This window comes from Pocillopora damicornis, chromosome 1 (genome assembly GCF_964200805.1).
Source record: "Pocillopora damicornis chromosome 1, jaPocDami1.2, whole genome shotgun sequence".
Lineage (NCBI taxonomy): Eukaryota > Metazoa > Cnidaria > Anthozoa > Scleractinia > Pocilloporidae > Pocillopora > Pocillopora damicornis.
In genome coordinates, this window is record NC_142670.1 from 29,587,013 (window position 1) to 29,611,284 (window position 24,272).

Here is a 24,272-nt window from a genome sequence, read left to right on the forward strand (position 1 = left end):
TTATTTTGGGATTTATCTTAATTGCATAGAGGAACTGGTAACCAACGTGATAAACGGCAGAATTACTTGAATCGAAAGGGAAAATGGGGGAAATTTTTGTAGAAGTATTGGTGATAATTTTCTACATTTGGCCCATTTGGCCCATTGTTTTACACAGTTTTAATAAGACTGGCGAATTTATTGAGCTAAAAATTGTCTACAAGTAAGTAATTTTGCATCCTTGTTCTGTGATTGTGATTCGATCAAACCGTCAGGTTAATTATGTTAGCACACTGTTAGTTTTAAAAGACGTTTACTGTAAAACTTTAAAGAAGAACCAAATTTAAGGCAAACATCGTGGGTTAAATGTAATTGTAACATTTCATGAGTGCGTTCACTTCCAGTCTTTCTTCGACACCAATATTTGATATGTGACAGTCTGCGAACGATTGTTCATAGGAGCGCTTCAGGGATACCTGCTTCTTATACTTGTCAAGGAAACAAGTATTTTCTCAGGGATATTGTACCTTAAATAGGACATTTAGGTAAAGTTGTTTGAAACCCAGTAGGTCTCAGTATTAGAGGGCGCTTGCTTTCAAAATTACCATCTCTTTTGGCAAAGAGTGTTATGGGAATAAATGGTCTCAGTTAATTGAGCATTCTTTTACTATTTCATAGTAAGCTAGGAGGGATTTGCTTGTGTTATAAGGCAAAAGAGACCAAAAAGCAATTTACATACAACAACGGAGGGAAGGGGGGAGAGGGGGAAAGTAGAAAAGGGAACCTCCCCCCCTCCACCCCTGATGTGAGGGTTAGGGTATGAAACAGTGACTTTCCTACCAAGGTCCTATCAAAGCCAAAAGTGAGTTTGGAGGAGTGTTTTCTCGTGTCTCTATGGCTGTAAAACATGGATCAGCACTAATGGTGTTTCAAACATTTTTTAATCTCTAATCTAAGGCTTAAAACTCATGTTAGGCAACTGGTAACAGAATGAGTGATAAATTAGATGTACACGTAGATGGGTTTTTTGAAGCCCATTTAGACCACTCCTGATAATCAGAGTTAAAAAAGAAAATTTATTAAAAACAAAGAAGTTATAAATGGTTTGTAAAGACACATGGTCAAGGATTGATCTTGTGTCACTAAAAGTGTTCAAATACATCTTATTTCAATTAGTATTTAGAGGTGGTTCTTTGTCATGGCAAGCACATATGCACCTTCTTAATGCCTGGGAGCCAACTCATACATACTGGTCAGCTGGCTACTGATACTAAATGGCATGTCTAACTTGATGAAAACAAATCTTTTCTTTTTTTCATTTCTTAATAGCGAGAGTATTTGCTTACACACTAATTGACACACATTTTTTTTGTTTTATGAGACAGTAATACCAAATGCTTAGTTAGGCTCAAATGAATGCCAATAAAACTTAATGTGTTGACTTTGCACAGGGGGAACAAAATATATTTTGTGTTGTGAAAGTTATCCCATTTTTCACGAGTCATTCTTTTTCCATTCATAAATTTAATATGTTTTTTATTTGCAATTGCAAATAAGAATTAAAGCTGAGGAGGAACATGAATATTTATGAATATATATCACGTGTATGATTACAGATCAAATTGAAAAACACAGAGTCCTGTTACTAATTAATCATAACCTTAATTTATTTCCAAGAAAATATTTTCCGTAGAGACTAAACTAAAAAAATCCTCAATTTTGGAAGCTCCCCACTTTGGTTGGGTAAACGATCGTTGCTATGGTTATTGTAAGCTATTATGAGAGTGGTGAATTTAGCTGAGCAGGTGTAGTATGATTGGCTGCGTTAGCTATATTATAACAGCTCACTGTCGAATTACACTGTCTAATCACACTTCTATGAAATAGTTAGTAAAAAATAAAGCAGCTTATGCACCAATCACAGCTGAGGAAATTGTACTGGTTATGATATTATCACAGGAAAAACTGCGACTTCTCCCTGAATTGCATGCCAAACCAATACAATATTTAGCTTCAAATATTCGCCAGGTTTCCTCAACAGTTTCTTAAACTTTCACTCCCAAAGTCTCAGTAATAAATATCGTAATTGTTTGCCATACATTTTCTACAAAGTTTGTTGTGAGAATTTGATGTAAGCTGAAAGTGATAACCTTGTTTTAATAGTTTTTGCTATTCTCATCTGTTTGCTGTTTAATATTGTACTGATATCGTAAGGAGAAATTATGTCTTTGTCACTCATTGGGGTAAAAGGGTTTAAACTCATTATAATATTTATACTTCTAAGTGGAGTAAAACACTTGAGCCTAATGACTGTGTAACTTCATAAGAACACAGCATAGGGACCTGTTCAACTTAAAACTAAGACGTTGTGACTGTCAGAGGTATACCTTTAAGGCAGAAAAAAATTTAACCATCTTTGAAGGATTTTAAATGATCTGCTTCTGAACTGACGTCGTACAGAAAAAAAATTATTTCGAAGTAAATATGTTAAAGTACATTTATTTAAATTCTTTATTACAAAGTTGATTTTACGTCTGTTATCGCTTCCTAAAATTTACTGACACTTGCATGAAAGTTCAGAAATGACACAGCATTTTATTTCAAAAATGCTGCTTTCATGCATACAAAAGTAATAACGATATAGTTTCCTCTAATTTAATGTGGGAACTGAATACTGACGAAGTTACATGCTAACGTTTTCATGTCAGCAGTGAAATGATATGCAGTTTCAATGCTTCTATGCAGATTTTAACTTCCACAATATTACACTTAGGCTGTTGACCCTTAAACTCCCATAAGTGATTAACATGTAACTTTTCTCTATAGCATCCACACATTATCCAGCCAACATGTCATGAGAATACTCAAACTTATCAGGTAGGAGTTAGTAGTCTTGATCTAACACCAAACACTCGTGACTTATTTACAAGGAAATGTGTAGCAGCTAGAGGGGAGAATTGACAATCATCTTGGGAGTTAACCATGAGGTTGTTGAGGTATGCCTTCCCAGGTTATTGATGCAATTGAGACCATTTGCAAGAAAAGGAAAGAGAAAACCAATGAGTGGAAATGGAAAAGAAAAAAGCCTTCTCCAAGTTAGGAAGAAACAAGTTTTGCATTATAAGCTCAAGCCACATTCAGCAGTAAGCTACATACATGCAAATGTGTCAAAGGTAGGGCTTAACTTGCCAGATAGATTAGCGCAAAGCACTGTCTTGCCGAATACAAATTTTCACTCGATAGATCTCTGAACTGCTCTAAGGAAAGGCCAAGGAACCTTTGTGCCGCTGTTCGGATGCAGTCTTTGGATTTCATTTGGGCAAATTCCATGTTACAGTAGGTGAGAATAGCTAGAGCAAACTTAGGTATGGTTAAGTGATTAACATGTAACTTCTCTCTATAACATCCACACATTATCTAGCCAACATGTAATGAGAATACTCAAACTTATCAGGAAGAAGTAAGTAGTCTTGATGTAACACCAAGCACTCGTGACTTATTTACAGGGAAATGTGTAGCAGCTAGAGGGGAGAATTGACAATCAGATCTTGGGAGTTAACCATGAGATTGTTAAGGTATGCCTTACCAAGTTATTGATGTAATCGAGACCATTTGCAAGAAAAGGAAAGACAAAACTGATGAGTGGAAATGGAAAAAAAAATGCATTCTCCAAGGTGAAAAGAAACACATTTTGCATAAGCTCAAGCCACATTCAACAGTAAGCTACATACATGCAAATGAGTCAAAGTTCCGTGTATTCACTCTGTTATCACATCACGATGGCTATGCCATCGAAGGTTCTAAATTTCCAAACTTCCACTCAATTATCGCGATAATTTAAATTATTTCGGCTTATAAACTTGTCTATACACGTGATGAGGTCTTTTGACGTCTTTCGATGTTTTTGATACTCAGAATAGAGTTTGTATTTGTATTTGAAACGTAAGCTCCCCAAAGCGTTTTGAAATTCTTGCCACTTCCCTCTACCGTGCAGAGGATATAAAATATGGATTATTAAAACCATTACGTCGAAAAATCTTTGACTACGTAAATCAACTACGAGCGACGGCAGTTAAAGAACGTTGGGTGCGAGAGGAAATCACCTGCTCAACTTTTCTTTGCAAGTCAACGAAGATCATTTGATGTATGTCTGTTACGTATATGTGTTTCCTTCCCCGTGAACAACCATATCGGATTTGATATTGTTTTTACGTGCAGGTGAGCTTACTTGACGTTCAAAACTGTATCAAAACTGCCACTGTCTCATTCGTAGGCAAATTATCAAAAGTAGTTTGCTCCAAATTGACTTGCTGTAATCACGAATTGGTGAGGATTCTTGAGAAGAAGGTGTCGATCGTCCGGGACGGTTGTTATTCACGGTTGTGTTATCACCATTTACTTGGGTTCCAATTGTGCAATTGCGATAATTGATCAAAAATTTACCGTTTTGTGCCGGTGAGTTTGATTGCGTAGGAGCCGCCATTTTTTGTCTGTGAACGTTGACGTCACACGGTTGTTTTGGATTTATCTTAATTGCATAGAGGAACTGGTAACCAACGTCATAAACGGCAGAGTTATTTGAATCGAAAGTGAAAATGGGGGAAATTTTTGTAGAAGTATTGGTGAGAATTTTCTACATTTGGCCCATTTGGCCCGTTGTTTTACACACTTTTAATTAGACTGGCGAATCACTCACAACTCCATCGCTTCATTGAGCTCAAAATTGGCTGTAAGTTAGTAATTTCGCATCCTTGTTTTATTACTGTGACTCGATCAAACCGTCAGGTTAATTATGTTAGCACACTGTTACTTTTAAAAGACGTTTACTGTAAAACTTTAAAGAAGAACCAAATTTAAGGCAAACATTGTGGGTTAAATTACATTTCATGAGTGCGTAACCTTCCAGTCTTTCTTCGACAACAATATTTGACATGTGACAGTCAACTTGGATTTGATGCAACAATCCAATCCTTAAATTTGTGAAATATGTGTTATTATACTTATTCTATTAAAGGAACTTATGATATTATTAGGTCTTTAGTTTGAAGATTTTGTTTCCGTTTTGAGGTTAAAAGCATTTTAATTTCCTTTTATGCAGGGGAGGAGGAGGGGATACTTGGGTCAATTTTTGCTGGTTATGATGCAGCTGGCTTCTCAGAACACCTACCCAATTACAGTCTATTCTGTGGTCAATAATAGACCTTAACTTAGTCACTTTTGGGTAAATTTAATTTTCGTGATTCTAATTTAGTCAATTTTTTTTATGCATCTAGCCACCTTATAAAGCTTTTTCTTAATGTAGGCCATTTTTAAACTCCTACTTGTGTTACTTCATTTTAGAAACTTTATTGAAAAATCGAACTAATTATAATCAATCCAGTCGTGAAAAGTCGACCCCATTCAGGGGCAAATTTTCATTAGCCTATTACAAATAAACCTCCTCCTTTAGCTTCTCACCCTTGTTTTTTTTTTGTGCACAGTCCCCCTCTTTAACAGAGAGGAGCTTGCTTAAACAAAGTTCCCTGCGGAAGACCACAAGAAAATGCCCATGGAACATTAGTTACCTTGGTTTGAAAATTGATTCTTGGGGTTTTCTGATTATGCACCGAAGCCACAAAATATTAAAGATTTTTATTTAACATGAGCTAATGATTAAATTGGCCCGACTGTTTTCACTAATAAACATATCTTTCTCTTATAAAGATAATTGCACTAAAGTCCAGTTGGATTCTATAAGATATCAATGTTGTAAGTTATAAAGTATTATTTATAAAGGCCACAAATATGTAAATTTTGCATATAAACACGAACGTCTCTTTTAAAGATAATTCTACTTAAAGATAATTGAATTGTGTATTTCTCCATTATTTTTGTAATAAAGTACCATTTACTAAGGCCATAAATAAAATATTCTTGATCCATCACAGGCCAGTGACAAAAAAAGCCTATTAATTTTTTGTTCGGTAAAAAATTCGAAGGAAAATTCAAAATCATTTTGCATAATAATTAGATAACGTTCAGCAAATTGTTCTGAAAACTAGTTAACTCCTCATGTCTACGCCATTAGTCCCAAGGAACCATTCATTAATTATCACCGGTGAAGGGGAAGGGTGGGGTGGTCGGAGGATTTTGGGAGGGGGGCTCATGGTTTTCAGGCTGGGAATGGAGGGGGGATCTGTCGTCGCCAACAAAGTATAAACAGGATAGTATAGAAAACTAACTGTCAATAAGGGAGGATCACAAGGATACGTTAGACCATAAGGGGGGGACCAGGTAAATTTTACTGTAACACAATCGAAATCCTCCCAGATTTCCTCCCCCCTCTCCCCCAAGCAATGAATAAGGATGGGTCCCTAATGAAATTTTGCTCAAACAGTTGCGAGAATGAAGATTTTTTGTTCTTTTCCTTTTTGTATAACAGAAAATACAAGAGTTTGCGTGAGTGAAACACTCTGTGATATAGGAGAGTATAGAATTCGAATTTTGCTTATTTAAAGACCTGCTAGTTCAACTTAGCACAATCTTCATCGTATGAAAGGCGCTACAAAGATTAGTCAGATCTGGACGTTCTCTGATCCGAATTCGTCGTGGTGCTAGAATTGCAGGCGTACCTGTTGGCAATATTTTAAACTTGTAGCTTAGCTTGTTATGCTCTGGAGACACATCGATCGATCTTATCTTGGGCTGGGCCAATTTCTAATTCAAATCCATACTGTTTTGCTATATTAATAGCTTTACCTGCATGTTCTTCTGCTCTGGAATAATTCCCCGCGAGAATGCAAAGTTTTGACTCCATCATGAAATTTATTTTTGTAGCTACAGGTGTGTCTTCGACTTGATCATGGCTTCGACTGAACTCCTCAAGGTTCCTTTTTGTTTGTGTCACTGACTACTTCTTCGATGCACTTGAATTGGGAATAGATGAACGCGCCAGATCAATTAGTGCAAAGTGCTGCCTGGCTCCGGGCGATGGCAAAACATACGGCTCTTTAATTTCGTTTCTATCCCCGTCGATTGCATAGTTATCTGTCATGCTCCCCATATCTTTCCCGTTGGCTGGCGGAAATCAATGTTACTGTTATCGCCGACAAGACAATACGACAATACCGTAATCGCGAATATGTATTTGTATGTTGTACGTTGCGCCGTAAACGGACTCGATCGCTGGTTTTCCTTTCCCATTTTTGTTTGTCTGCGCTGAAACGAACGCTACCGTGAGTACGGATGCAGCTCTTACTTTCATTTTGTTGTGTATCGACGTCTTCGTCGTTGCTTATAGCGTTGTTTACGTTTGGCACTTGCTAGTCAGGACGCAGCTTGTCAGGAAACTGAAAGCACATCCCATTAGAGTTGTGAATAGAAAATTCTGCTTCGTAAAATACGACTAGCCTTTCAGTTCCAGTACGAGAGAAAAAACCATCCCGTTCACTGTGTTTATTATTGTTTGCTCGAAGGACTTGTCGCAGTGTCTTTCGGGATATCTTCCGCACTAACCAACCAAAGTGCGTTTTTCAATTGTTTTATGGATAATATCAACTCCTGATTTGCCATCAAAAAGTGCATGACCGACACTTGATTATTTTCTGGTAGTTACGTGCGCGGGTTCTCTGAAGTTGCTCAATCGCACAAGTGGACCTTTAAACTACATGCTTCCCTTGAGGAAGCATTGGTTCGAGTTATGGGGAGTCGACTCTATGCCTTCTATACCTAATCGTTGTTGTTCGAAACAATTTTCTTGCAAATTGACAATCTGTTGACTTCTAAGGATAGCAGAGACGTCTACGGCAGTTATTGGAGGTGTTAAGATCACAAAGTATCCGGTATATCGGGAACCTCAGGTGTTTGACTTTGATCGGTCTGGGGAAACTGCTTCGCTTGCAGAAGGTTTGATAATCGAAAGCGAAAACGGTGAAACCCGTACACGTTAATTCATTATTTCTTTTTCTCTGTCTCAATGTATATAACTACTTGGGCTTCTTATGAAATGGCAACTAATGAAATTTAACATTTTAGAGCTCTTTTAATTAACTACTGAAACCTAGTTTTCGTAAGTGGAGACGCAATTAACATTCACCAGGTAAACCATCATTTTGCAGCGAACGCACAAGGTCGCAAACAATTCACTTTTTTTGTTAATAAATACAGTATTCCCCTAAAAAGTTGTAATTCTACTTAAATTTTTTAAATGCCAGAGACAACTTGCTTTATTCTCAAAAGAGTTTGAAAGCAAGTTGACATTTGTTTGACATTACATTTACTACAAGCACACTATGATCATTATAACTTACGTAGTAGAGACTTTCTCTGATCCCGAACTTCCGGTATCTCATTTCCGGTTATGGAAGTCAGAAAATAGTTTCTTAAAAATTCTTGGTTTTTTGGTACCTAAAGTTCCAAAAACTGAATTGTCCAAAAGCTTTATGATTCTCAATAATTGAAACGACCGGGTTATTGCAATGAAGGAAAAAGAAGTGCAAGAAATTTGTTCTTTGTTCTTTGTTCGTAATGAGATTTTTTGCATATTAATAAATGGTCAAATAAGTGGCTCAGCTGAATAACAATTTCTTCCTTCTGTTCGAAAACTTCAAGGACAAGTTTTAAGGTCAAAGTGATGTGGTATCGGAAATATCTGTTTTCCGTGGCTACGTACAGATCTGAATTGACCCTTGAAGTTTGGTTAAGTACTCGCGAGGCCGAGCACGCAAGGAAATTGATCATGCGTACTCTCAAATTCTCCAGCCACTCCAAAGCTTCCATAAATATTGTATCGATATACGACCTCTTCTGATTGCAAACTGTCTTTTTTTATACCAGGATGAAAAAGTACAGCTCTACGTAGCTCTAGCTTGCCGTTAGTACACTATCCGCGGCGACAATGCATGGTGGAGTCTTCAAAACTGCCACTGTCTAATTCCTATGCAAATCACTAAAAACATCTTTCGTACTTCATGTAGCTTGCTCCAAATTGGGTAAATCCGTTCTTCGATTGCTGTAACTGGTGATCTCATTTCCAAGAAACAGTATCCTCGTCACTGTCTCCTGAAAGATTTTTCAAAGTCGTATAGACCCGCTTTCCCTTCGTAAACGGCGACTCGCCGACAATTCTTGAGAAGGTCTCGATCGTCCAGAACGGTTGTCATTCAAGGTGTTGTAATCACCAATTACTAGCTTATCAATTGTGCTATTGTCAACATTTATAGAATATTTACTGTTTTGTGCTGGTGGGTCTGGTTGCTTGTGAGCCGCCATTTTTTCTGCAAACGATTAACGTCACAAGGTTATTATCGGTTTTATCTTAATTGTATAGGGTAACTGGAAACCAACGTGATCAACGGTAAAGTTATTTGAATCCAATGCGAACATAGGGAAATTTTTATAGAGATATTGTGATAATTTTCTGCATTTGGCCCATTTGACCCGTTGTTTTACACACTTTTATTGAGACTGGCGTATCACTCACAACTCAATCGATTTCATCTAGCTAAAAATTTTGCGACCTTGTTCTGTGAGTGTGATTCGATCAAACCGTCTCATCAATTATGTTAGCACGCTGTTACTATTAAAAGACGTTTATCGTAAGACTTTATAGAAGAACCAAATTTAAGACAAACATCGTGGGTTAAATTTAATCGTAATATTTCATGAGTGCTTTCACTTCCAGTCTTTCTTCGACACCAATATTTGACATGCGACAGTCACCTAGATGTGATGCGACAGTCACCTAGATGTGATGCAACAATCCAACCCGTAACTTTTGTGAAATATGTTTTATTATAGTTTCCCTTTGAGAGGAACTTATGATTTTACTAGGTCTTTAGTTTGAAGCTTTTGTTTCCGTTTTGAGGTGAAAAGCACTTTAATTAACTTATGCTATCAATTAATCCTAAGTAACCTATACCTGTGAGGAAAAGTGACTTTGACCTCAAGTTTTACGCTATGTCTTACTTATTTTATGTTTTAAATTTTACTTGTTAGGAAAGTCCTGGGTTTCAATGATGACTTTTTTTTTTCCTGAGAAGCCCATTTTATACACTTTAAAATGACATATTGTAGGTGTTATTCCTGTAAATATTTGTTGAGATATGAATTGAAAACTGAATGTGGACAAATTTTTGCTAATTTTTTTGGAATGACATGGGTGCACATAAAAATTCATAAAAAATTCATTATTTATTCTTTTTCTTTCAGATTTTCAGGAAATGTTGCTGACATGTCAATAATTAACTTCTGTTGTCAATTAATCTTGAGTAACCTATACCTGTGAGGAAAAGTGACTTTTGACCTCAAGTTTTACACTATGTCTTACTTATTTTGTGTTTTAAATTTTATTTTTTAGGAAAGTCCTGGGTTTCAATGATGAATTTTTTTTTTCCTGAGAAACCCATTCTATACACTTTAAAATGACATATTGTAGGTGTTATTCCTGTAAATATTTGTTGAGATATGAATTAAAAACTGAATGTGGACAAATTTGTGCGCTTTTTGTAACTGCTGGTGTTGGGTTAATTTCCTTTCATGCAGGGGAGGGGGAGGGGGTACTTGGGTCACTTTTTCTGGTTGTGAAGCAGCTGGCTTCCGAGAACACCCACCCTTGGAATTATAATCTATTCTGCGGTCAATAATAGACCCTATCTTCGTCACTTTTGGGAAAATTTAATTTTTCGTGATCCTAATTCAGTCAATTTTTTGTTTATGCATCAAGCCGCCTTCTAAAGATTTTTCTTAATGTAGGCCATTTTTAAACTCCTATTTACCAGAATTTTCTTGCTCTAAAAATCCCAAAATTGCGTGACCTCATTAGAAACTTTGTTTAAAAATCGACCCAATTATAATCAATCCAGTCGTGAAAAGTGAACCCCATTCAGGGGCAAATTTTTATTAGCTTATTACCAGGAAGTAAGCCTCCTCCTTTAGCTTCTCACCCTTGCACTTTCTGTGCACAGTCCCTCTCTATAAAAGAGAGGAGCTTGCTTAAACATAGTTCCCTTTGGAAGATCATAGGAAAATGTCCATGGAATATTAGTTACCTTGGTTTGAAAATTATTTCTTAGGGGTTTTCTGATTATGAACAGAAGCCACAAAATAGTAGAGATTTTTATCTAATAAAAGCTAGTGATTTAATTCGCCCGGCTGTTTTCACTTACAAACATATCTTTCTCTTGTAAAGATAATTCCACAAAAATCTAGTGGTATTCTATGAAATATTAGTATTGTAAGTTATGAAATATTATTTACAAAGGGTACAAATATGTAAATTTTTGCTTCAGCCTGAGCTAAGGGACTGAGGTGGCTTGTTTGGTTAGGAGGTATAAACATATATGTGCCATGTATTGGTTATTGCATTACACCATGAATATTTGAATTCTATTTGTCATCATTTTGTAAGAAATAACATTTTATTTACAAAGCTACCAAAGAGGGTAGATTTTTTAATTTGGCATAAGCTAATGATTGAATTAGCCTTAAAGTTTTGACTAAAATGTACGTCTCTTGTGGAAATAATTCTACCACCTCCAAACAAAGCAAAAAATAAATGCGTCAATGAAATATTTACAAAGGCCTCAAAAGAGAAAGTTGAAAGTTGAAAGAGTTTGATTCAGCATAATCTAATGATTGAATTGGCCCGTTTATGTTTGTCCTATAAATACGAATGTCTCTTTTATAGACAATTCTACTTTAAAAAAAGTTAAATTCTGTATTCCTCCAATATTTTTGTAATAAAACACCATTTACAGAGGCCACAAATAAAACATTTTTATATAATTTTTCCATAAGGAAGGGTCCCCGTTGCAAAGATAATTTTGCTCAAACAGTTGCAAGTATGAACTTTTTTTGTTCCTTTTCCTTTTTGTATAGCAGAAAATGCAAGAGATTGAGTGAGTGAAACCCTCGGTAGTATAGGAGAGTGAACCACTCAAATTTTGCTTATTTAAAGTCCTGCTGGTTCAACTTGTCACAATTTTTATCGTATGAAAGGCGTTATGAAGGTTAGTCAGATCTGGACGCCCTCTGATCCGAATCCGTCGTGGTGGAAGAATTCCAGGCGTACCTACTGGCAATATTTTTAACCTGTAGCTTAGCTTGTGATACACTGGAGACACATATACGATCGATCTGATCTTGGGCTGGACCAATTTCCAATTAAATTTATATTGTTTTCCTTTATTAAGTGCTTTACCTGCATGTTCTTCTGCTCTGGAATAATTCTCCTCGAGAATGCAAAGTTTTGACTCCATCATGAGGTACTTCATTTTCGCAGCTACAGGTGTGTCTTCGTGCGCCCTTGTTCGTAATTAAGTAGAGCTAGAGCAAATTTGGGAATCGTTAAATTGATTCCTCTCAAGCTTTCGCCGCTTTGCTTTGCGTTTTTGAGGCAATCACTCGCGCTTCCTAGCTTCTTCACTTCCTCCCCTTCATGCCGAAATATGCTCGCCAAAGCAACATTTGTAAACAGACCCAGGATTTCACGTGACAGCCCACAGAGGTAGCTTTTTACAATTTGTAAAACATATTCCGCGATTTTTCTTGCTTCCTCTAATCGTTTTTGGTGTGTTAGCCTTACACATCTTTAGAGCATGAGGAAACACTTAATCCCTCTTTGGCTTTCATATTCTGACTGGAGCAGATTCAACTCCTTTTCAAATTCATTCCATTCCCCTTTGTCCCGCAGAGGATAAAGTGTATCGACTATTTTCGCCATTTGCTCAAACACTTCTTCAAGTTGAGGTGCAACTCTCGGCGATGGCAACTGATATGGCGTCAAATATAAACGCCTATGGCATCCTGTTTTGTTGTTCATTTGACTAAAGCCAATTGCGTCGTACGGTCTACGATGATGCATGAGGGAGTCGTATGTGGACACTCGATCGCTTTTGAACGGCACTTTAATTTCATTTCCATCCCCGACGATTACATTGTTAGCTGTGATATTAACGTACGTAACTGGAGCTGTCGTAGAGATCTGGGTTTTCACGTCCACCGGTGCCGTTGTTCGGTTTGTCATATCCATTGGAGGAGCATCGACCTCTGTGATGCTCCCCATATCTTTTCCTGATGGCTGGAAATCAATGTTACTGTTATCGCCGATCATAACATTACCGGTGGAATCGCGAATCTGTATTTGTAGGTTGTACGTTCCGCCTTTAATAGACTCGATCGCAGGTGTTCCTTTTAAAACTTGGCGTCGGTTTTGATCTGCATTGTTCAGCCCTGAATCGCTGAAAAAAATGCTACCTTGAGTACGGATGCAGTTCTCATTTTCATTTTGTTTGCGTATCGACGTTTCCGTCGTTGCTGAAAGCGTTAACGTTTGGCACTAACTCGCTAGTCCGACTTCGGACGGAGCTTATCAGGAAACCGGAAGCACATCCCGGTAGAGCGGTGAATACAACATTTTGCTTCGTAAAACACGATAAGCTTTTCCTTTCGAGCACGCGAGAGAATACCATCTGTGTTTATTATTGTTTGTCTTGCTCGAAGATCTTGTCGCATTGTCTTTCGGGATATCTTTAGCACTAACCGACCAAAGGGCGTTTTTCAATTGCTTTATGAATAATATCAACACCTGATTTGCCATCAACAAGTGCATGACTGACACTAGATTATTTTCAGGTAGCCACGTGCGCGGGTTCTCTGAAGTTGCCTAATCACACAAGAGGACATTTAAACTACATGCTCAATGACCCATGATACCGGAAAAACTGCTCCCTATTTCATATGTCTCTAAGGACAACAATGGCGACCTGAATGGAGGTTGTTTGGATTTTAATTTATGAGAGGAGCTCATGAGTGGAATTTATGAGAATAAAAAAAATCCAGTTGTCTTCTGATGTCTCGAACCTTCAAGGAAAGTTATTTGGAGTAGGCAAACAAATCGCAATCTTTATCTAATTTCTTTGTTTATAAGTGTAGTAGGTTACTATTTGTTATTACTTGCTTTGTCAATTATTGACAAACAGAGTTCGAATTATTGAGGGTGAATTAAAATTGCGGTAAAAGTCGACGAAAATTCTAGGGATTTTCATTGAGAAAGTATCGGTTCGAGTTCTGGGGAGTCGACTATATGCCTTCTATCCCTGATCAGTGTTGTTCGAAACAATTTTCTTGCAAATTAATAATCCGTTGACCTCTAAGGATATTTGAGACGTCTGCGGTAGTTATTAAAGGTGTTGCGATCACTAAATACCCGGTGTATCGGGAACTTCAGGTGTTTGACTTTGATCTGTCTGGGGAAACTCTTTTGCTTTGCAGACGGTCTCTTGCTTTCAGTCTCACATGAGAGTAAATGCGAGATAAAACCTACACACTGAAACACAAATTGATACAGTCTTTCCCGATGATCGATTTACACAAATTCGTCTACTAAACGAGCCGACCACATTAAAACTGTGAATTAAGGTTGGCACAAAATCAAATTGACTATGAGAGTGAAAACAGTTTATTCAGACTGGAACAACAATGTTTGTCTTTATAAATAAAAAAAAATGTTGTGTAACGTATAGTCGATAAACCACATATTTTTGCGCACTTTCAATTTAGCTGCAGGTGTTATTTTAGCGTAATCGGCTGGATTTTCTCAACTTTCTCACCCATTAACTTAATATTGTGTTGCGTTACGTCTGAAATTTGGACCCTCCTTTCAGTCAGCCTCAAATCTCCAGTCGAACAATATTGAAAATATAATTTACTGCAGGCAAGCTAACTTTTGTTCACAACTTTTACAACTCAAGAAAACTCAAAGTAAATTTTAGGTTCGCCTTTATAATTTTTCATCTTCTTACTGTCTTGAAGACACATGGATAAAAATTTCCTTTCGCATCCGTCGCTTTATCACGGGCGCTACATTTAAGGGCGAAGTTGAACTCAATTTTATTTCAGAAAATGTTATCCCAATCCCCCTTGAGAGAAATCGATTATCATAACTTATCCAGTGCTTCCAAATAAAGATCATGGCTTAATCTTTGATTCTTAGAAGCTTTTCAATGCCTCTTTGTAATCATTAGTGAGGTTTTATAAAGGAAAACACTGCTTGAACCTCTTATTTCATATTTGGGAAAAAATCGCACCCTTGCTTCTGATTGGCCTGCTAATAAACCCCAGCTTGTTTTTAGACAATATAGGGGAATTTAGACGCTTCTAGGACAAAAGCTTTTCCGCGATAAGTTAACCGGAGCATAATTAGAAAAAATCTCGGGGGACAAATTTTCATGCCAATATTGTGAGGTAAGTGTTTTTTTTTTACAAAATTACCTTCACTATGCCCTTGCTTGTTCATTGACCTTTGCTTAATGTAAACGGAATCCCATCTTTAGACGTAACGCAGGACACTAATTTCCAAACTGTTGCTTCTACTACTTGTCGTAGTGATACAATTGATTGGAGTGCTTTTAGGTGTTGTGCCAACATTTTCCACTAGGGGCTGGTCCATGGTTCAAACCCTCCATCCTGCCATCCACTAGATTTGTATCATCTGTTAAGAGCTGGTTTTTGCGCATTGTACTGATTTTGGCATTGCTGGCAAAGTAACCACTCTCAGTATTTTCTGTATTACAGAAAAAAAAGCCTTCTGTGGATGTAAAGATATTTCATTGCTCTCTGTCGATGAGGGGAACTACTTGGAATGAATCCAAAGAAAGGTAACCTCTGTTTCATTATTGCTATAAAATGCAATTCACTACTGTTATGCAGACTTGAAATTCACAAAATCCTTTCTCCATTGAAAGGAATGTGTGTCGAAGTCTTGTCTGGATGTTGCTCGAGTGATGTATTCCTGAGCTGGTCATATTAATTTAATATCAATTAATATTAAAGTTGAAAACTTCATCTATAAAGGCTTCAAGAAAAGTAGTGCCTCTTAAGCTTACTTAATCTTCCGAATGGTTGTGCTTAGTTACATTGTAAGATTTTGAAGTCTTATTTCTCTAATATTCGGTTTTTCCAAAGGCGAATTAGTTCTGTAATAATTAATAAACGAAAACTAGTAGACACACAGACACATCAGTCTATATTTAGTTGATATTACATTCACTACAAGCGCATTATGATAATTAAAACTTACGTGGTAGAGACTTTTTATGATTCCGAACTTCCGATATCTCATTTCCGGTTATGGAAGTCAGAGAGTAGTTTCTAAAAATTCTTGGCTTTTTGGTTCCTAATGTTCCAAAAACTGACTTGTTGAAATGCTTCATGATTCTCAGTGATTGAAACGACCTAGTTATTGCAGTGAAGGAAAAATGGAGTGCAAGAAATTTGATCTTTGTTGTTTGTTTTTTGTTCGTAAGGAGACTTCGTGCATATTAATTGATGGTCAAATAAGTGGCTCAGCTGAATAATAATTTCTTTCTTCTGTTCGAAAACCTCAAGGACAGGTTTTATGGTAAAACTGATGTGGTATCAAAATATCTTTTTTCCGTGGCAACGTGCAGATCTCAGTTGACCAATATAGGTAATTGCGAGGCCGAGCACGCAAGGAAGTTGATCATGCGTACTCTCGATTTCTTCAGCCACTCCAAAGCTTCCATAAATATTGTATCGGTATACGACCTCTTCTCATCGCAAACTATGTCTTTCTTATAGGATGAAAAAGTACACCTCTATGTTGCTCTAGCTTGCCATTAGTACACTGTCCTCGGCGACAATGCATGGTGGAGTCTTCGAAACTGCCACTGTCTAACTCCTATGCAAATTACCAAAAACATCTTTTGCACCACTTGTAGTTTGCTCCAAATTGGGTGAGGTCCGTTCTTCGATTTCTGTGACCGGTGATCTCGTTTCCCAGAAACGGTATCCTCATCATTGTTTCATGAAAGATTGTTGAAAGTCGTGTTGACCCGCTTTCCCTTCGTAAACGGCGACTCGCCGCTACCAAGGATAAGTGAGGATTCTTGAGAAGAAGGTCACGATCGTCCAGAACGGTTGCCATTCACGGTGTTGTAATCACCCATTTCCAGCTTATCAATTGTGCAATTGTCAACATTTATAGAGTATTTACTGTTTTGTGCCGGTGATTCTGATTGCTTGTGAGCCGCCATTGTTTCTACAGACGATTGATGTCACAGGGTTATTTTCGGATTTATCTTAATTGCAGAGGGGAACTGGTAGCCAGCGCAATCAACGATAGAGATCATTGAATCGAATGTGAAAATGGGCGAAATTTTTATAAAGATATTGTAATAATTTTCTACATTTGGCCCATTTGGCCCGTCGTTTTACACACTGATATTGAGACTGGCGCATCACTCACATTTTAATCGCTTTTATTGAGCTTAAAATTGGCTGCAAGTAAGTAATTTTGCGTCCTTGTTCTGTGATTGTGATTTGATCAAACCGTCGCGTTAATTATGCTAGCACACTGTTTCTTTTAAAGGCGTCTATCGACTTTACAGAAGAACCACATTTCAGGCGAAGATCGTGGGTTAAATTTAATCGTAACGTTTCAATGAGTGTGTTCACTTCCAGTCTTTCTTCGACACCAATGATTAATATGTGACAGTTAACTTAGATGTGATGCAACAATCCAATTTGTGAATGTGTATTATTATACTTATCCTATAAAAGGAAATTATGATATTATCAGGTCTTTAGTTTGAAGATTTTGTTTCCGTTTTGAGGTTGAAAGCACTTTAATATCCTTTCATGCAGGGGAGGAAGAGGGGGGTACTTGGGTCAATTTTTGCTGGTTATTCTATTCTGTGGTCAATAATAGACCTTATCTCAGTCAGTTTTGGGCAAATTTAATTTTCGTGATTCTAATTTAGTCAATTTTTTTTTATGCATCTAGCCACTTTAAAAAGCTTTTTCTTAATGTAGGCCTTTTTGAACTCCTACTTACCAGAATTTTCTTACTTCAAAAATCCCGAAATTGTGTGACCTCATTTAAGAAACTTTATTTCAAAAGCGACCCAAATATAATCAATCCAGTCGTGAAAAGTCGACCCCATTCCTATTGGCCCATTACTGGGAATTAAACTTCCTCCTTCAGCCTCTCACCCTAGCACTTTTTGTGCACAGCCCCCCTCTTTAAAAGAGAGAAGCTGGCTTAAACAAAGTTCCCTGTGGAAGACCATAAGAAAATGTCCATGGAATACTAGTTAACTTGATTTGAAAATTGACCCTTAGGGTTTTCTGATTATTTACAGAAGTCACAAAATATTAGAGATTTGTATTTAACATCAGCTAATGATTAAATGGGCCCGGCTGTTTTCACTTATAGATACATCTTTCTCTTGTAAAGATGTTCCACAAAAATCCAGTTGGATTCTATGAAATATCAATATTGTAAGTTATGAAATATTTACAAAGGCCACAAATTTGTAAATTTTTGCTTCAGCGTGAGCTAAGGGACTGAGGTCGCCTGGTTGGTTAGGAGGTATAAACAACATATATGAGTCGTATTGATTATTTCACTAAACCATTAATATTTAAATTCTATTTTTCATCAATTTTGTAAGTAATAAAATCTTATTTACAAAGCCAACAAAGAGGGTAGACTTTTAATTTAGCATAAGCTAATGATTGAATTAGCCTCATAGTTTTGACTAAAATGTACGTCTCTTATGAAAATAATTCTACCCCCCCCAACAAAACAAATAATGAATAAATTCTGTTTAGTGTCAACAATGCGTCAAATAAAAAATATTTACCAAAGCCTCAAAATGTTAAAAGTGTTGATTCAACATAATATAATGATCGAATCAGCCTATTTACTGTCCTATAAATACGAATATTTTTGTAATAAAGCACCATTTACAAAGGCCACAGGTAAAATATTCTTGATCAGTGTTCTCCATTATTTTAAGCATGACAGATAAAATAAATTTTCAAATCGGTAAAGCTATCCTGTTGAATTTCAAGAATTCCAAGCAATTTTAGACGGTAATAAGATGTACTACAGGCGGTAAATGTTACCGGTTACTGCCTGAAAAGGAGAACACTGCTTGATCCATCACACGCAAATGACTAAAATAGCCTTTTTATTTTTTGCTTAGTAAAAAAGTCGAAGGAAAATTAAAAAATAATTTTGCATAATAATTAGATAACTTTCAGCAAATTGTTCTGAAAACTAGTTAACTCTTTATAATTACACCATTAATCTAAAGGAACCATTCATTAATTATCGCCGGTGAAGGTGAGGGGTGGGGTGGTCGGAGGATTTTGGAAGGGGCACATGGTATTCAGGGTGGGAATGGAGGGGGGATCTGTCGTCGCCAACAGAGTATAAAGGGGGAATTATAGAAAATTGACTGCCAGTAAGGGAGGATCACAAGAATACGTCAGACACTAAGGGGGGACCAGGTAAATTTTTACTGTAACACAATCGAAATCCTTCTAGATTTCCTCCCCCCTCCCCCCTGCCTCCCCCAGGCAATGAATAAGGATGGTTCCCTTATGCAATTTTGCTCAAACAGTTGCGAGTATGAAGTTTTTTTTGTTCTTTTCCTTTTTGTGTAACAAAAAATACAAAAGTTTGCGTGAGTGATACCCCTCAGTGATATAGAAGAGTGTAAAACTCGAATTTTGCTTATTTAAAGACCTGCTAGTTCAACTTGCCACAATCTACATCGTATGACAGGCGCTATAAAGATTAGTCAGATCTAAAAGCGCTCTGAGCCGAATCCGTCATGGTGGTAGAATTGCAGGCGTACCTGCTGGCAATATTTTAAACCTGTAGCTTAGCTTGTGATGCTCTGGAGACACATCGATCGATCTGATCTTGGGCTGGGCCAATTTCTAATTCAAATCCATACTGTCTTGCCATATTGAGAGCTTTACCTGCATGTTCTTCTGCTCTGGAATAATTCCCCGCGAGAATACAAAGTTTTGACTCCATCATGAAATACTTAATTTTTGCAGCTACAGGTGTGTCTTCGACTTGATTATGGCCTCGAGTGAACTCCTCAAGGTACCTTTTTGTTTGTGTCACTGACGACCTCTTCGATGCACTTGAATTAGGAATAGATAAACGCGCCAGATCAATTAGGGCAAAGTGCTGCCTGGCAGTATATAAACGATTGTTATGCGAAAGTTTTCGACACAAGTCGATCGAAAAGCCCAGAAGCTTGCGTGCCTCTGTTTTAGCACTCTTAGCGTCAGGTTTCATCTCGGCAAATTCTGAGTAAAGGCGCCCTTGTTCGTAATCAAGTAGACCTAGAGCAAATATGGGAATCGTTAAATTGATTCCTCTCAACTTTTCACCGCTTTGCTTTGCGTTTTCGAGGCAATCACTCGCGCATCCTAGCTTTTTTCCTTCCTGCCCTTCGCGCCGAAATATGCTTGCCAAAGCAACATGTGCAAGTAGATGCAAGATTTCACGTGACAGTCCATCGAGTTTACTATTTACAATTTGTAAAGCATCTTCCGCAAATTTTCTTGCTTTCTCTAATCTTTTTCGGTATGTTAGCCCAACACATCTCTCGAGCACGAGAAAACATTTAATCTCTGGTCGGCTTTCATATTCTGACTGGAGCAGATTCAAAGTCTGGTCGAATTCATTCCATTTCCCTTTGTCTCGAAGTGGATGAAGCTTATCGACTATTGACGCCATTTGATTAAACACTTTTACAAGTTGAGGTGCAACTCCCGGCGATGGCAAATCATACGGCTCTCTAATTTCGTTTCTATCCCCGACGATTACATGGTTATCTGTCATGCTCCGCATATCTTTTCCTGGTGGCTGGCGGAAATCAATGTTATTGTTATCGCCGATCAGGACAATACCGGAATCGCGAATCTGTATTTGTAGGTTGTACGTTGCGCCGTTATCGGACTCGATCGCTGGTTTTTCTTTACCAACTTGGTTTCGGTTTTGATCTGCACTGTTGAGCTCTGAATCGCTGAAACAAACGGTACCTTGAGTACGGATGCAGTTCTTACTTTCATTGTGTTGCGTATCGACGTTTTCGTCGCTTATAGCTTTTACGTTTGGAAAAAACTTGCTAGTCCGACTTTGAACGCAGCTTCTCAGGAAACTGAAAGCACATCCCATTAGAGTGGTGAATACAAAACTTCTGCTTCGTAAAACACGACTAACCTTTCATTTCGAGTACTAGAGAGAAAACCATCTCGGTCACTGTGTTTATTGTTGTTTGTCTTGCTCGAAAGACTTGTCGCATATCTTTTCGCACTAAGGAGCCAAAGTGCGTTTTGCAATTGCGTTATGAATAATATCACTCTGATTTGCCATCAAAAAGTGCATGACTGACACTTGATTACTTTCTGCTAGCCACGTGCGCAGGTTCTCTGAAGTTACTCACACAAGTGGACCTTTAAACTACTAAACTACTGTTCGAAACAATTTTCTTGCAAATTAACAATCTGTTGACTTCTAAGGATATCAGAGAGGTCACGGTAGTTGTTAAAGGTGTTGCTATTACTAAGTACCCGATATATAGGGAACTTCAGGTGTTTGACTTTGATCGGTCTGGGAAAACTGCTTCTCTTGCAGAGGGTTTGATAAACGAAAGTGAAACGCTGAAACCCGTACACGTCAGTTTTTTATTTCTTTTTCTCTGTCTTACTGTGTTTGACTGTTTGGGCTTCTAATGAAATGGCATCTAATTGAAATTTAACATTTTAGAGCTCTTTTAATGAACTACTGAAACCTAGTTTTCGTAACTGGAGACGCAATTAGCATTCAACAGGTAAACCATCAATTTGTAGCGAACGCACAAGGTTGCAAACAACTCACTCCTTATGTAAATAAATGGACAGTTTTCTCCCAAAAAGTTATAATTCTACCTAAATTTTCCAGAAGCAGGAGGCAACTTGCTTTCAGTCTCATAAGAGAGTAAATGTCCTCACACTGAAACACAAATTGATTGAGCCTTTTCCGATGGTCGATTTACACAAATTTGTCTACTAAACGAGCCAACCACATTAACACTATTAATTAAGGTTGGCACAAAATAAAATTGACTATAAGGGTGAAAATGCTTTATTCATTAAAAATTATTATGTAACGTATAGTCGATAAACTACATCTTTTTGCGCACTTTCAATTTAGCTGCAGGTGTTATTTTAGCGCAATCGGCTGGATTTTCTCAACTTTCTCACTCATCAACTAAATATTGTTTTGCCTTGCGTCTGAAATTTAGACCCTACTTTCAGTCAGCCTCAAACTCCAGTCAAACAATGTGAAAATATACAACTCCAGAAAACTCAAAGTAAATTTTAGGTTCGCCTTTACAATGTTTCATCTTCTTGCTGTCTTGAAGGCACATATATTGAAATGTGGAAATGTCCTTTCGCTTCCGCCGCTTTATCACGGACCGCCACATTAAAGGGCGGAGTTGAACTTAATTTTATTTCAGAAAATGTTATCTCAGTCTTCCCTTTAGAGAAATAAATTACCATAACTTATCCAGTTCTTCCCAGTAAAGTTTATGGCTTAATCCTTCATTCTTGGAAGCTTTTCAATGCCTCTGTAATCAATTGTGAGGTTTTTTTTTAAGGAAAACACTGCTTGAACCTCTAATTCCATATTTAGGAAAAAAATTGCACCCTTGCTTATAAACCCCAGCTTGTTTTTAGACAACATAGGGGAATTTAGACGCTTCTAGGACATAAGCTCCCGATATAAGTTAATCGGAGTATTATTGGGAAAAATCAGTGTTCTCCTTCTCAGGCGGTAACCAGTAACATTTACCGCCTGTAGTACCTCTTATTACTGTTTAAATTGCTTGGAATTCTTGAAAATTCAACAGGTAAAATGATTACTTTATGTATTTTACCTGTCATGCGTAAAATAAGGGAGAACACTGGAAAAATCTCGGGAAGACAAATGTCTTTTACAAAATTGCCTTGATTATGCCCTCGCTTGTTTATCGACCTTTGCTTACTGTTGCTTCTACTACTTGTTATGGTGATACAACTGAGTGGAGTGCTTTTGGGTGTTGCACTAACTTTTTCCTCAAGCGGCTGGTCCATGGTTCAAACCCTTCATCCTGCCACTCACTAGATTTGTACCATCTGTTCATAGCTGGATTTCGCGCATTGTAATGATTTTAGCATTGCTGGCAAAGTAACCACTCTCAGAATTTTCTGTATTGCAGAAAAGGAAAGCCTTCTGTGGATGTAAAGATACTTCATTGCTCTCTGTCAATGAGAGGAGCTAATTGGATTGAATCCAAGGAGAAGTAACCTCTTTGTTATTATTGCCATAAAATGCAATTAACTGCTGTTATACAGACTTTAAATTGCAAAATCCTTTCTCCATTGAAAGGATCGTGTGTCGAAGTCTTGTTTGGATGTTGCTCGAATGAAGTACTCCTGAGCTGGTCATATCAATTTAATATCAATTGATATTAATGTCAATTTATTATCAATTGATATTAAAGTTTAGAAGTTCATCTATAAAAGCTCTAAGAAACGAAGTGACTCTTAAGCTTACTTAATCCTCAGAATGGATGTGTTTCGTTACATTGAAAGATTTTGAAGTCTTATTTCTCTAATATTCGGTTTTTCCAAACGTGAATTAGATCTGTGATAATTAATCAACGAAAACTAGTACACATAGACACATCAGTCTGTATTTGATTGATCTTACATTCTCTACAAGCACATTATGATGATTAAAACTTAGGGAGTAGAGACTATTTCTGATCCCGAACTTCCAGTATCTGTTCGAAAACTTCAAGGATAAGTTTTATCGTCATAGTGATGTTGTATCAACAATATCTGTTTTCCGTGGCAACGCACAGATCTGAGTTGACCAATAAAGTTCTTTTAAGTATTCGCGAGGCCGAGCACGCAAGGAAGTTGATCATGAGTACTCTCGATTTCTCCAGCCACTCCAAAGCTTCCATAAATATTGTGTCGGTATATGACCTCTTCTTATTGCAAACTATGTCTTTCTTTTTTTATGTTGCTCTAGCTTGCCATTAGCACACCATACTGCCACTGTCTAAGTCCTATGCAAATTACTAAAAGCATATTTCGCAATACCTGTAGCTTGCTCCAAATTGGGTAAGATCCGTTCTTCGGTTGCTGTGACCGGTGATCTCGTTTCTCAGAAACAGTTTCCTCATTATTGTCTCGTGAGAGATTGTCCAAAGTCGTGTTGACCCGCTTTCCCTTCGTAAACGGCGACTCGCCGCGAGGATTGATGAGGATTCTTGAGAAGAAGGTCTCGATCGTCCAGAACGGTTGTCATACACGGTGTTGTAATCACCCATTACTAGCTTATCAATTGTGCAATTGTCAACATTAATAGAATATTTACTGTTTTGTGCCGGTGAGTCTGGTTGCTTGTGAGCCGCCATTGTTTCTACAAACGATTGACGTCACAGGGTTAT

General features: G+C 37.4%; 3 protein-coding genes across 4 annotated transcripts in view; 1 reads left to right on the top strand and 2 right to left on the bottom strand.

Annotated features, from left to right (window-relative positions):
- LOC149053183 (uncharacterized) overlaps positions 1-3,554 on the top strand; it is a 35,260-nt gene extending 31,706 nt beyond the window's left edge. For both annotated transcript variants that reach the window (XM_089189229.1, XM_089189249.1), the window contains one exon: positions 3,486-3,554. Coding sequence is in view for 1 of the 2 variants with exons in the window: in XM_089189249.1 (XP_089045375.1) it covers positions 3,486-3,504 (19 nt within the window). In the remaining variant the exon portion in view is untranslated. The remainder of the gene's footprint in view (positions 1-3,485) is intronic.
- Positions 3,555-10,820: 7,266 nt separating this feature from the next.
- Positions 10,821-13,463, bottom strand: LOC113679592 (uncharacterized). Its single transcript, XM_027196560.2, has one exon. The coding sequence runs from the start codon at positions 13,067-13,069 to the stop codon at positions 12,548-12,550; it is 522 nt and encodes a 173-aa protein (XP_027052361.2). The 5' UTR covers positions 13,070-13,463; the 3' UTR covers positions 10,821-12,547.
- Positions 13,464-19,446: 5,983 nt separating this feature from the next.
- Positions 19,447-24,250, bottom strand: LOC113679588 (uncharacterized). Its single transcript, XM_089189130.1, has one exon. The coding sequence runs from the start codon at positions 20,963-20,965 to the stop codon at positions 19,640-19,642; it is 1,326 nt and encodes a 441-aa protein (XP_089045256.1). The 5' UTR covers positions 20,966-24,250; the 3' UTR covers positions 19,447-19,639.
- Positions 24,251-24,272: the final 22 nt, after the last annotated feature.